The 13,259-nt window shown below is 44.7% G+C and overlaps 1 protein-coding gene across 3 annotated transcripts in view; it reads left to right on the top strand.

The window, feature by feature from the left end:
- The window catches only part of HK2 (hexokinase 2), a 62,124-nt gene that overhangs the window by 20,714 nt on the left and 28,151 nt on the right, over positions 1-13,259 (top strand). The window contains exon 3 of one of the 3 annotated variants that reach the window (XM_078444630.2): positions 1,688-1,786. The exons of the other annotated variants lie outside the window; for them this stretch is intronic. Within the exon in view, the coding sequence (XP_078300756.2) occupies positions 1,688-1,786 (99 nt within the window). The remainder of the gene's footprint in view (positions 1-1,687; positions 1,787-13,259) is intronic. 3 annotated transcript variants of the gene reach the window in all.

Below are 13,259 nucleotides of genomic sequence, written 5' to 3'. Positions count from 1 at the left end.
GGGACTCAGCCTGGACCCGGCACTGAGGGTGTGACCTTGTTCAGGGTTGTTCTGAGTATATGTCTCAGCCCTTCCATGAGTTCCTTGAGGTGAGTGGCCTCCTCCAGTTCTTGGGTATCCCTCGTATACCCTCCAGATTGGCACTGTTTACTGTACCTGCCACTCCCTCTGACCCGCAGCCACACCCGCTTCTATTGTTTTATTTGACATTCTGATAAATTTACTAGCTCCTTCAGGCCAGGGACACTGTTTTATTTCAGATACAACCACAAGGCAAGTACCCTGAATATTTACTAAATTTTTGTGGGCTAAGAGCTTTTCTGAGCACCTACATGCAGTAACTCATTTACTTTTGATAAAACCCTATAAGGTAAGTCCAAATTTTGTCTACTTTTTTTTTTTTTTTTTTTTTTTAAGAGGAGGAATTTGATGCTTGGATGGTCAAATAACTTGCCTAAGGTCACACAGCTAATGAGAGGCTGAGTCAGGATTCAAACTCATATATGCCAAAGGTCAGGCATCAAGACTGCACCCAGCCCATTGTGTGTGTGCGTGCACGCGTGAGCCTGTGCACTCAGCACCAGAGAACACAAGCGCAGCTGAAATTGTTTGAAATGTGGTTGGGGCTGGATGTCTGGCTTAAGTATAAGTAGGTGAATAAATTTGCTGAGGAGAACTAGGTTTGGGACCGGCGTTTAAAATTCTCACTGCTTTCCTGAGCTTGGAGGCCTGGACACCTCCCTCTGCCTCAGAGTTTGCATTGATTACTGTGCTATGTGGTCAGTGACTCTTCTTCCCTGACCTCAGGCTGGAGTCCTGGGAGTCCCGTCTGCGTGCCAGGCTGAAGCAGCAAGCATGTACTTAGCCTCCGTGAACGTGAGGTGCCTGGACTGAGGATAAGAGTCAGAGGCTGACTCTCGCAGCCTTCTGGAGCAGAAGGATCTAGGGCAAGATCCGTTTTGCCTGACCTCCTTTCCACACGGAAACAGAGATTTTACATGACTTTTGTGATACACAGAGTGCCTCTTGATAATGTCAAACTCTACAGGGTAAATGGGGATGACGTGTATTGGAATGTTTTATTCACTTAAGCAGAAGCAAGTTCTGCCTGAGAGTGCTGGAGACCAGACTGTAGGAACCCCAGCCCTCAGCCCCTTCGTTTCTCACTTGCTGGGGTCCTTGGGCCAGCTCCTCACCTTAGCTCTCCAGGACTCGGCTTTTTCTCCTTTGTAAAATTAAGTGGTGGATCTGGCAATCCCAATCTGTTCTACATTTGTACTAGAACCAGTGTGCTAGTTATCGATGTGCAAAAAAAGTTCTCTGAAATACTGTGATTGGGGAAAACCCCTTAGTGTCCATCAGTTGGGCTCTGGTCAATTCATGCAGAAAATAGTCCTTTGCACCCATTAAAAAGCATGAGATAGACTTACCTATATTCATACTCTGTAAACTCACATATATTTATGTGTGTGTGTACAGGTACATAAAGTCCCAAGGACGCACACTGAACTATTAATAGTAGTTTTCCTGGTACACGAGGTTGGCAATAACTAGTCAAGTTGAAGGTATGTGTATTTGATAACTCAGTAATACTATGTCCAACTATATTGTCACTTGAACAGACTTCCATATGAACCCAAGGAGGCATGTTCAAGAATGTTCATAACACTGTTGCTTATAATGACAGCATACTGGAAACAGTTTATGGAATATCCCTGTGGATGGAATAACTATGTGGCATGTTACATAAATGAACATATATTAATACAGACACTTCTAAAAAACAGTGAGTGAAACATTGGGGAAGGACACATATCTCCTCCTAGTTGGATGTAACTTAAAAAAAATCCCTCAATGTCGTGCATTGCTTATGGACAGACACACATCATGAAATTATTAGGCTGTAATATGGAATATATACACAAGATGAATGATAGGGGTTGCTTTTGGAAATCAAGAAAGGAAAATGAAATTGGGGAGGAGAACATGAGGGAATGCAATTTAAAATGGTCAACATCAAGGTTTTATGCTTTGTTAGTGCTGGCTCAGAGTTATGGAATGTGGCATTAAGGACTGACTTCTTCAGTATGTAAAGCCTATGAAAAATGAAATTTCTGGGGGCGCCTGGGTGGCTCAGTTGGTTAAGCGTCGACTTCAGCTCACATGATCTCATGGTTCGTGAGTTTGAGCCCCATGTCGGGCTCTGTGCTGACAGCTCAGAGCCTGGAGCCTGCTTCAGATTCTGTGTCTTCCTCTCTCTCTGCCTCTCCCCCACTCATGCTTTCTCTTTCTCTCTCTTAGAAATAAATAAACATTAAAAAAATATTTAAACAATGAAATTTCTGCTTTGTTACTGGCACCCCAGTGAAGGGCTGAGAGGGGAGACCTTGGGGTCAGTTGTTTATAGGGATCTCTGCCTCTCCCCTAGATTGGTCACACAGCCCATGGGGCCTTGCTGCTGTGTTTGCTTCCTGGCCCAGGACACAGCCTGGGTTCTGTTGCTGCTACTGGTGGTTATATGTCTCTCCCACAGAAGGCTAGGGGCTTTACTCAGGTGATGACTTTTCCACAATGTCCTTCCACAGCCTGTTCCTTGCCAGTATTATTTTTTGAATCTGGGTGATTAAACCTGGGATCTAAATCTCTGATCTAGAAGGACCTAATCTTTAAGTCAGTGGCTGTCTAACTTTTCTGGACTACAGGCTCATACCAAGAAACACATATGTATAATTATTTATGTACAGCTGGAACAAGTTTCAGGGGCCAATGTCTACTGTTAAGTGTGATGTAGTCAAATACATTGCAGTCCATTCTTTAAAAAAAGCTGCTAGTCAGGAGCTGCTGAGTTTTTTCCAGCTTGCAGTTTGAAAGCTACTGCCTTAAAGGCTCCTCACCCAGACTTGTCCTAGACTGGCATTTGTAAAATTGACTACTTGGTGGGGAGGGAGGTGGTTTCAGGGGAGTGTGTCATGAGGGGTGAGGATAGAATTCTAGTTTAAATGGGGTTGAATTCAAGCTGTGTGCTTTAGAGCAGCTTAGAACAGGTTAGAGCAGTGTGTGCCCTGGTCCTCCATTTTCTCACTTGTAAAAAGAACCATCAGGGGGTTGGTGATCCATGAATTAAGGGGGATTGGATATGTGACCGTCTCATGTTCTGTAAACACGATTCTGTGTGGCCACAACCCACCTCTGTGAGGCATGGCCAGCACCAAGTTCACTGAGAGAGGGCCCTGCATTTTGGAGCGAGGACCAGGTTCCAACTCTTGTTTGTACGGGCCCCAGCTGTCTAATGGTAGTGAAACTCATGGTAGAAAATGTGGGAGAGACTTCAGGAAGTTTCAGGCCATCCATTTATGATGGAGGCCTCCATTAACACTGAAGAAAAATGAACCTCCAAGTCATGGTTTGAATTCTGTGTGAGAAGGAAGGGAATGCTAGTGGCCAATGAGCCCGTGGGGACCGATACTAAAACATCTACACTTCATAGATTGTGTGGACCATGCAATGCAAAGAAACATAGTTGGCACAGATAAAGATGAAATATATGTAATGGGCCAAGAATATCTTATTCACATGACTGTCAGTCAGAGTATATAAAAAAAATTCTCCCTCTTCCTCTGCCTCTCCTTCCCCCTCCCCACCCCCACCTCCCATAAATAGTTGAAAGATTTCTATAACAGACATCTATATACGGACTATCTAGATTCTTCTATGTTGGTATTTTACTAGATTTGCCTTACCACACTCCTCAGTCCTAACCCATCAGTCCCTCTTGTTTTATTTGATGCATTTGCAAAGTAAATGACAGAAATCAGTTTATTTCAACCCTAAAACTTCAATATGCACATTACTAACTAGATTTCAATATTTGTTGTTTTTAATGTAAAATTTACATACAATGAAATGACAAATTGTAAGTATCATCTGATGAGTTGACAAATACATAATACTTGTAATACAGTGTATATATCTAATACAACCTCCACTGAGATAGTGGACATTAGCATCAGCCCAGAAAGTTCCCTCGTGTTCCTTCCCAGGCAATCCCTGTCCTTGACCCCAGAAGCAATAACGTTAAAATTTTCCATGTGTATTAGTTTTGCCTGTTGTACAACTCTCCATAAATATAGCCATTCGGTATTTACTCTTTGTGCAAGGCTTCATTTATCCATTATAATGTCGGCTTTATCCATGTTGTGTAAATCAGTATTTCATTCCTTTTGGTTGCTGATTTCATGGTATGATTGGAATCCTATATGACATGCATACTGATGGACACCTGGGCTGTTTCCAGGTTTCGCCTATTAGAACTAAAGCAGCTGTGGACATTTTTGCACGAGCCTCTTTGTGGACTCACGTTTTCATTTTCTTAGGTCAAAAACTAGCAGTGGGATTTCTGGGTCGTAAAGTTTGGTGTATATTTAAGAAACTGCAAGACCTTCCCCAAAGTGGTTGAACCCCATTCCATTTTATATTTTACACTCCTACCAACAATGTGAGAGTTCTGCTTTTCCCTTATCCTTACCAATATTTGTTTTTTATACCCTTCCCCTCCCTTTTGTTTTTTGCAGTACAGCATTGAATAAAGAAAGCATTCATTTGTATCTGCCAGGGACCTCATCATCTCTGACCTCTCTGGAGGCAGCTCTAACCTAAACTACGGCTGTGCTTGTGTTGTGGTGCAGCCCCACCCGCAGTCCTGTCGGGGGGGCCTACTGCATACATCACAGGGATGTGGCTTTCAGAGGATAGTTCCATCTTAAGAGTTAACGTAAGGATAATTGATACCATTTAATGAGTATCCACAATGTCTGTGATACGCTATTCACATAAATAATCAGTTTTATTCTCCATACAAACTCTGTCAGAGAGACATTCCAATTTAAAAATAAGGCAACTGAGGCTAAAAGAAGGTTGGTGATTGCCAAGGTCACACATGGCCAGTGAATGGCAGAGGTGAAGAGTTTGGGTTTAAAGATTTAAGCAGATGTAGTCCTCACTCCGTGCCCATTAGGTTCATAATTTACATCAGCTCATGTTGCTGAACAAAAGTTTCTAGAGCAAATTGGACTAGCATCTTTGTAAATACATCATAAATACGGGTTGGCTTTGTACCGTCAAAATAAGAAGCTCAAGTACAACCCACACGAGAATCTACGAATTTTTCAGATGCAAGTCCCAATTTAGAAATAAAATATCTTTGTAGTGTTTTTATCACCCTCTTGTTAGGCAAGATTGTTTAGATATAAAAATGCCTTGTAAGGCAGAGTGAGTTGAAGGCTTTGCTGTATTGATCATCTGATACTTCCCCACTTCCCTAAATTGTTAATTATTTTCACAGGTGACTACATCTTTACTATCTAGCCAGATTGAACTCCTTGGAGAGTAGGGGATGATGATGATGATGATGATGATGATGATGATGATGATGATGGTGATATTATAACTGTAGGCTTATTAAATGCCAACTACTGTGCTAAGCACTGTATTTGAGCAATCCCATTGATTCTGACAGTGACCCAGTGGGAGGCACTATGAACCCCATTATATGGAAAAAGAAACCAGATTTGTTTGATTAGCCAACTTGCCCAAAGTCACATAGGGAGCAAATTGAAGCGTTTGATTTTAAGCCAGCCAGCTGTGTGCCAATGCTTGGGTACTTAGGCACATCCCAAGCGGTGCATTTTATGCTTATCTGCCACCTTCACCCTCCACCCCCTGCTAGCACAGTGCATTCATTCTCCTAGTAACTCAGGTCTATCTCTTCAGTTTGGCTCCAAAGAGTCCCCACCGAGTCTGGTCCTCTGTGAGGCAGCACTGTGCTAAGCTGCCTTGTGCCCTGCCTCTGAAGAGTGAAAATCGTCCTTGGAGAGGTAAGGCTTACACAGATGAAATGATTATAGAATGATACTCAGTCATGTAATGCAAGCACATGATATGATAAAAACTAGGCTGCTGATAGGTTGCACAGAGGCTGTTAAAACCCGAAAGGAGCCCTTATCTTGGTTGCTCAGCATTATATCAACAGGCGTGCAGTGGAGTCAGATCAACCAGCACACAACACAAGTTAGTGGATTTTTATGGTAATAAGCCAAAGATTGTACTGATAAGAGGCCTTCATATAATATAGTAGCTAGAGTTTATTGAACATTTACATGTGGCCGGCATTGTGCCAAACACCTCACACGTTCATTGCATTGAATCTTGGCCCAGAACTGTGTGTGTGTGTGTGTGTGTGTGTGTGTGTGTGTGTGTGTGTGCATGTGCACACCCCTGTGCCTTGGGGAGTGGAGAGGTGGTGCTGGCTAGAGAGAAGGTTATTGCTATTCCATTTTAACAGATGATGAAACTCGAGTGTCAGGTTTCTAATAATTTACTTGGAATTGTATGACTAATATACGTTAAAACCGGATTTGAACCCCTGGTCTGCCTGCCTGAAAATCTTAACACACTCAGAGCCTACAAAGTATTGAAACATATTTTAATCCTTTGAAGGGTGGTTTCACATCTATGGAGTGAATGTAACACTTCTGTGACTGGAACATATTTCGAGCTTAAGAAACGTTTCCTGAGTATCAAAACACCAGGATGGTGCTTTCCGGTGGTGTTCTGGGAGGTTTGGGGGGCACCTAATGTGTTTATGTCCTCCAGCCCCTTTCCTTCAATTGGTGCAGCTCTGTTTTTCTCCAGTTTTACATTTTGGCATTTGGCATCTTATTGCTTAAATGATCAGAAGACCAATGGCGTAGAAGATCAGATTACCCCATTCCTTGATTGCTGTAGACCCAGCATTGACTGTGTCATTTGATACCTTTAATAACATGGAGTTACTTTATTTCTGAGCTATTGAGTGGGGTCCAGCATTGTATGGTAATGGGGTAGCAGGGATCTTGGGGCTTAAAAAAAGGCTGCCAGATGTGGTAGTGGCTGTGGTGGTTCCAGGTACATGGGAAATAACATGCCTCAAAACCTGTGTCTGCCAAAGATAGTTTTGCTGGATTACCTATCCAGGACCTGGGTTGGAGACCATGCCATACATTCTTAGAGCAGTCTATTGCAGTATGCTAGCAGGCCCTTGAAAACTAAAGAATAAACAGGATCTCCAACCCAGGGCTACTCCATGGAAGAAGATTGAATGTTCAGTGCAGTCATCTGGGGCCCCTGGAGGTGTTCTTGCTATGGCAGGGCAGGCAGGAGCTACTCCCTTTTGGGGCATTGAATTATGAAAGGGCCATTTCAGGGACTGGATGTGAAAGTGTGGATATGTGTCTTTGATCTACCTCATGGTTCAAGGCTGCATGTGTCTGGCATTAGATGACAAGAGGGGATGACCTTATGGTTGGATATAACATGGCCCTGGGGTGACCAGCCATCCTGGTGTGCTTGGCACGCTCCCAGTTTTAGCACTGAAAGTCCCATGTCAATCTTGAGCAAACAGAGGTGGTTGACTACTGTACATAGTCCTGGAAACCAGGGCTTCATCATTGCTTGGCCCAAGAGTCTTGTGGCATCCTCCTCACCAGCTCTGGTTCTAGACCCGTCGTCCACAGTGCTACTGAAGACCTTTTGAAAACAAAGCTAACCCTGTGCTTAAAATCCGGCGTTCTTGGCATTGGCATTTGCTACATGTATGTAGCCACGCTGTAGGATCCCTACGTTGCAACCACTCCTGATGTGCCATTCCCTGAACACACCATCAACTTCTGCACCCTTATGTATGTCCCCCTTTCCATGTCTGGCAACTTCATCCCATCCTCTCAGACCTGGCTGTCTTGTGTTGCTTCCCAAGAAGCCATCCTTGTCCAAGCAACCAATCATTCCTTCTTATTGGTGCTCCTACCATGTACTAGCCACAGTGCATCTAACTACTTCCTTTCTCCCCGTCCGGTCAGGTGCTGGGTTGCACACAGCACCAGGTAGCCGAGAAGCGGTGAGTGTTGTGTTCAGTGCCCAGTGTTGAAATAGCTAATTGCAGACTGGGAGGCACTTTGTTGGCAGGGCCTAGAATAGATTTTCAGTGTTTGACTCTCAACATAGTGATTTTTAAAATGTTGGTTTTAGTAGTGGACCCCGTTCCCAACCTTAAACAAAATGAAATCTTTTGTAGAACCCCATATCTAAGACAGTGAAAGTAGAGGAAAGAGATATAATTGGAAGTGAGGAGGTGGGGGGTGAGGTTGTACCTTGATTGGCCTTCCTTGACCCACCGAGGCCAGACTTCACCACCTTCAAGGATCCCAGAACTCTGGGAACGCTGTGTAAAAGCCGCTTGTTCAGAAAGAGGCTTCTGGAGCTTGTGGTTCTGAAAAAGCTCTGGGGTGAGGGGACTGGGCTCTGGCTCCAACCGTAACCCTGCAGGGCACTGCCCCTTCTAAACGAATGTGGTTGCCTTTGACGAAGGTCACTGTTGCTTCAAAAGACAAAACCAAACCAAAGCTGTTTGCAAGTCACTGTTAGAGCACTGGTGGGCGCAGTGCTGCAAGTGCTGCTGGGAGGAACAGGTGGTGGAGCTATTTTAATTAGTGGCAAGTACTTAATGATTGAAAATAGACCCTGTTGGAAAATTCAGTTGGCCCTTGCCTTTCGTTCCTCAAAAATTGTGTGGACATTGCCAGGTACAGGCCACGTATTTGTGTGTTGTTAACAATGAGGGAGTTATGGCCTGCTTCGACGCATTCTGGTGTCTGATCCACCAACCTGATGGGGACTGTCACGTTCAGGTGGCCAGTCTAATGCCATTTTAGTTTTCCTTAGCCTTTCCCTGAGACAGGTGAGTTCCCAGGAGAAATTGAAACCCTTTTATCTTGCTGACCTTATGTATTTGATAAGAGCCTCACTGCAAGTGGGTAGAATGGTAGTCCAGGATGGGAAATGAGTCAGCAAACACACTCTGCCAGACAGAACACCTCGGATCTTAACTGTTGGGCAATTTGACGGGGATTGGAGGGTGGTGTGACTTAATGCCCCTGTTGCCAGTTCCTCTTCACTGTGTGCCAGCAGCGCTTCTTTGAGTCCTTGTTTTCTTTCAGAAGAGGGTTGGTATCTCTTCTTTTGTCTGGTTTTGGAGGGGAATGCTTTTAATTAGAAGGACCTTCAGCAGAGAGGGCCTGGTGGGAACAGAGTTTCTATGTGATTGTCTGAGATGGCAGCAATTTGTGGCTACAAAAAAGCCTGCATCAACAAGCTTTGGAAGGTTCTGGGCTCCTGGGGGAGAAGGACGCTTCACCTCTGGCCAGAGGATGTGTCTGCCAGCTCCCATTCAAGTCTGAGAGCACTTGGCCATCCAGTAGGCCTGGGGGTGGGGGGTGGAGATGGACTGCAGTCACTGATAAAAGATTAGGGTGTCTTTGCTTTCTTTTTCAGGCTTTCTGAGGCTTATTTGCCTCATCCTGGATTCTGTGCCAGGTCCTCCTCGGCTTCCAGGAATGAGAGACATGGGTATGGTGCAGTGGGATAGGCACGGGCTCTGAGGTCAGATGGACCCAGCAGTCATTTATCCCTGCGTGACCTTAATCAAATGACTCAATTTATGAACTACAGTATCACTTCCTCTGACACCCAGGCCAGCTTGGAGGTTGCTGGTGACCTCTGGCATTATATACTTTTGGCATTATTAAAGAAGAATTCCTTATTTGAGGATTGACAACTTTCCCATGAAGGAACCTCCTTGTTTATCGCAATAGAAACTTTGCTAGAGAACCAGACCTGAATTATATGAATCTTGGTTTCAGTTACTTGACCTGAGTCTTGGTTTTTTCATCAGGAAAACTGGGATTTTAATGCCCCATAGGGTTGCTGAGGTAATTAATGAGCTAATGCTTATAAACAAAGTGACCATCACTTAACAAATGTTAGTTTATCTTCCATTAAAAACACCTACGTGTTGGGCTCTCAGTCAACTCAATCTCCCTTATACCTGCCTCTGCCTTTCCATTGTTTCATTACCACAGTCATCCAGATGCCAATGATGAAGTCTGAACTCTGTCCCAGGGACGAGAGAGATGAAGACGGGGTTCTGTCTTCATTTTGCTATAAAATCACCTTAAAAAAAATAGAGCGGGAGCTGAGAAATTAGCTCAAATGGTAGAGTGCTTGCTTAGCATGTGAGAAGTAGCAGGATCAATGCCCACATTCTCCACAGCTGAATTTTATGAAGGGGGGTCTCCCACCTGGTCCAATTTACACGAAAATGGTGGCCAAGGGAAAATGGTGGCCATGTGGCTAGCAGCTGGGTGCCCCTAGCAATGTGCCTACTGTGAGTGACGGATGGGGTGGGAGAGCTTCAACAACAACAACAACAACAACAACAACAACAACAAAGAAATACAGAAGATTAATTTGATCTTTCAAATAAACCTCAAGTGGAACTTCACTTCCTTTATTTTAGCAGCGGTGGTGGCCACATTTAGGAGGAGTTGGGGGGTGTTAGAAAGGATGGGCCACTACTGTAATCTTCAGAATTTCTATGGACAAAACCTAAAACCCAGAAACCACAAATACTTTGACAACATAAAAATTAAAAAGTTTCTGCATGCCAAAAATGCCACAAATAAAATGAAAAGACAGATATCCAACTGGAAAAAATAATTATAAATATACAACCAAAAAACTATTTTCTTTAATATACAAAGAGCTCTTTTAGGCTATTAAGAAAATAATGAATGTATTTTAAAAAAAGGCAAAAGATGTGACTAGAAAGTTCACAGAACAAGGAATTCCAAAGGCCAGTTAACAATTCAAAAAGTGTAACCTTACACAAAAGAAGGAAACCAAGTTTAAAAAAGGAGATACCACTTAGACCAAAGAAGTTGGCAAAGATTAATTGCCACATAACATGAGACCCTGGTGAGAACAAAACTTAGCTGTTGGTTTGTGTGGAAATTGTTGAGAACTTTTAGGCATGAACTTGTAGGCAATGTCTTCCAAATTAAAAACACAACATCCTTAGAACCAGCAATTCCAACCCCTTTCTTTGAATGTGTCTGTTAACAGCCTCCACTGTCTTTATAAAATAAATGTACCTAAGGACACCCAAGAAACATTAATAGTGATTATTTGGAGAAGAAAAGAGATTTGCTTTTTGTTTTTCCCACTTTTGTACTGTTTGAGCTTTTTTAGAAAAAAATCAGATGTTCATATTTTATTATTTTTGGAAAGTTAAATTGCTTTCTAGACATAACAGCATGCTCAACAATGATAGAAACCTTACCTCTGACCTGATGGTCTCATGTATAAACCGGTTGGTATTCAGACATTTTGTTTAACAAATGAACCATCAATGAGTAAATGCAATAGGAGATGTTTTCTTAATATGTTGCCTCAAATATGTTACCAGCTATAATTCAGCAGAATGATTTCTCTGGACCTTATTGGGTCCTCTGTCACATGGCTGTGCACTTTAAGAAACCTACTGTGGGCATGTTTTCTGGCCCTAGAGCCTTGCTCCCACCCCTACCCTGTCTAGTCTGACGGTCCCAGGCCCATAGATGTGATGCTCCTTCATGCTCCATCATACACTCCTCTGTCTGCTCTCGGCTTCTGGAATGTCCTAGAAGGTTCACGGTGGAGGTGGGACTTGAGCCACTTGAGTAGGTGTAGGTAGGGATTGGAGGGCCTTAGAAGAACTACATAATCAACGAAAGAATAGAACAGTAGTTTTATTGATGAAAATAAATAGTAGGTTTTACTATTTCATGTCTGCCTCACGACCCCTGGGAGAAGTCAGCATTAGGGGCCATGTTCTGTAGGTGAGGTGACATGCTCAGAGGCCACATAGGTAGTGAGGAAGCTGAGCTGGAATTCAAAACAAAGCCTGTCTGCCCATCTCTGAAGGCCCAGCCCTTCACCACTGCTCTGTGGGGGCCTCTCATGCATGGTGTGGGGTGAGCACTAGGAAGGGTCTATCCACTGTCCCACGAGGTCACCTTAGGATTTAGCTCCAGGAGTCCTGGTGCTGGGTCTGCCTCAGAGACATTAGACCCTGGAAGGAGTACAGTCCTTGGCTGTGGTAGTTGTGATCCCATGTGTTTGCAGAAGGGGTGCCGGGGAGGAGGGATGCAGAGGAATGTCTGTTCCGGCAGAGTCTGAAAAGAAAGCAAGGGATGACATTCCTTCCTGGGAACGGAGGCTGGGCTGGCCTTGAATCATGACCCCCGTGGTCGCCGATTCAGCGCATTGCATGCATCCTAGGGTACAGAGTGCTGATGCAGGCAGTTCATCTTTGATTTTCCTTTTCATCCCCCATGACAACCACCACATAGCTTTTCCTGCAGTCTGGCTGGGTTCCCACTACCAGGGGAGGCTCAGAACTGGAGTGCCTGGAAAAGTCGCCCATGGCCACGAGAGGGGCAGAGTCACCCCAGGTGGGGTTGATGTTGCCCCAGCTATTTAACAGCTGTAGCTGGTGGGGTTGGGAGGCTCTCCAGATGCCAGAGAGGGGACTGAAAAGTAGCGCCCCAGAGGAGGAATGCTGAAGTCACTGGGGCAGGTTCCAATGGCTTTTCTTGGACAGGTTCCTTCTTGTCCCCGCTGGTGAGGGTGATTCTGCTTTTCAGTCTGAGAGGCAGCCCTAACAGTGGGCCTGGGGGACGCCAGTGTGGGGGTTGGGCAGTGTGTGGAGGCCTGGATGGAAAGTTTCTAGTACTTATGGAGTATGTCCTAAGTTCTCGGCACTGTGCTGGGTGTTTAAGGCACAGTGTCTAGTTTTTCCCCTCATAACAACCACCTGAACTATGATGTTCCCATTTCAGAGATGAGGCAGTTGAAGCTCAGGGACTTGCCATGGCCAACATGGCCAGAGTTCTAACACAGGTAACGTGGGCTCCAGAGCCAGGCTCTGTATGTTGCTACTCCCAGACCACAGTTGTGTGCTCTTAGGCTGTGGGTTGTGCCCTCAGGGAGCCGGGCAGAAGTAGCTTTTCTCAGGGCCAAACAGTTATTGCTGCTGAGAGGGCCTGGGCACAGAATGGATCCATGTTGGCTCATTCAGTCAGAGCTTTTCCCTGCCCCTCCCAATCCATTCTGCTGTACTTAAGTGGCTGTCACCCACCTGGAAATGGGCTGAGTGTTGACAAACATGCCAATAAGTGAATTCCCCAGGAAATAATTCTGTTTCCTTCGAGAAGGTGTGGGGCAGGGCAGTGGAAGACTGGTGGAGCCACTGCTTGTGGGGGAGGCTGCTGAGGGAGTGAGCCCACCTCCCCCAGCCCTTGCCTGCCCCGCCAGCCCCCAGCCCTGGCTCTGGCCTCCACGCCTCTTCA

The sequence above is a fragment of the Panthera onca genome, chromosome A3 (assembly GCF_046562875.1).
Source record: "Panthera onca isolate mPanOnc1 chromosome A3, mPanOnc1 haplotype 2, whole genome shotgun sequence".
NCBI classification, from domain to species: domain Eukaryota; kingdom Metazoa; phylum Chordata; class Mammalia; order Carnivora; family Felidae; genus Panthera; species Panthera onca.
The sequence above is the reverse complement of the archived record's forward strand: the minus strand, read 5'-3'. Positions and strand labels throughout refer to the sequence as shown.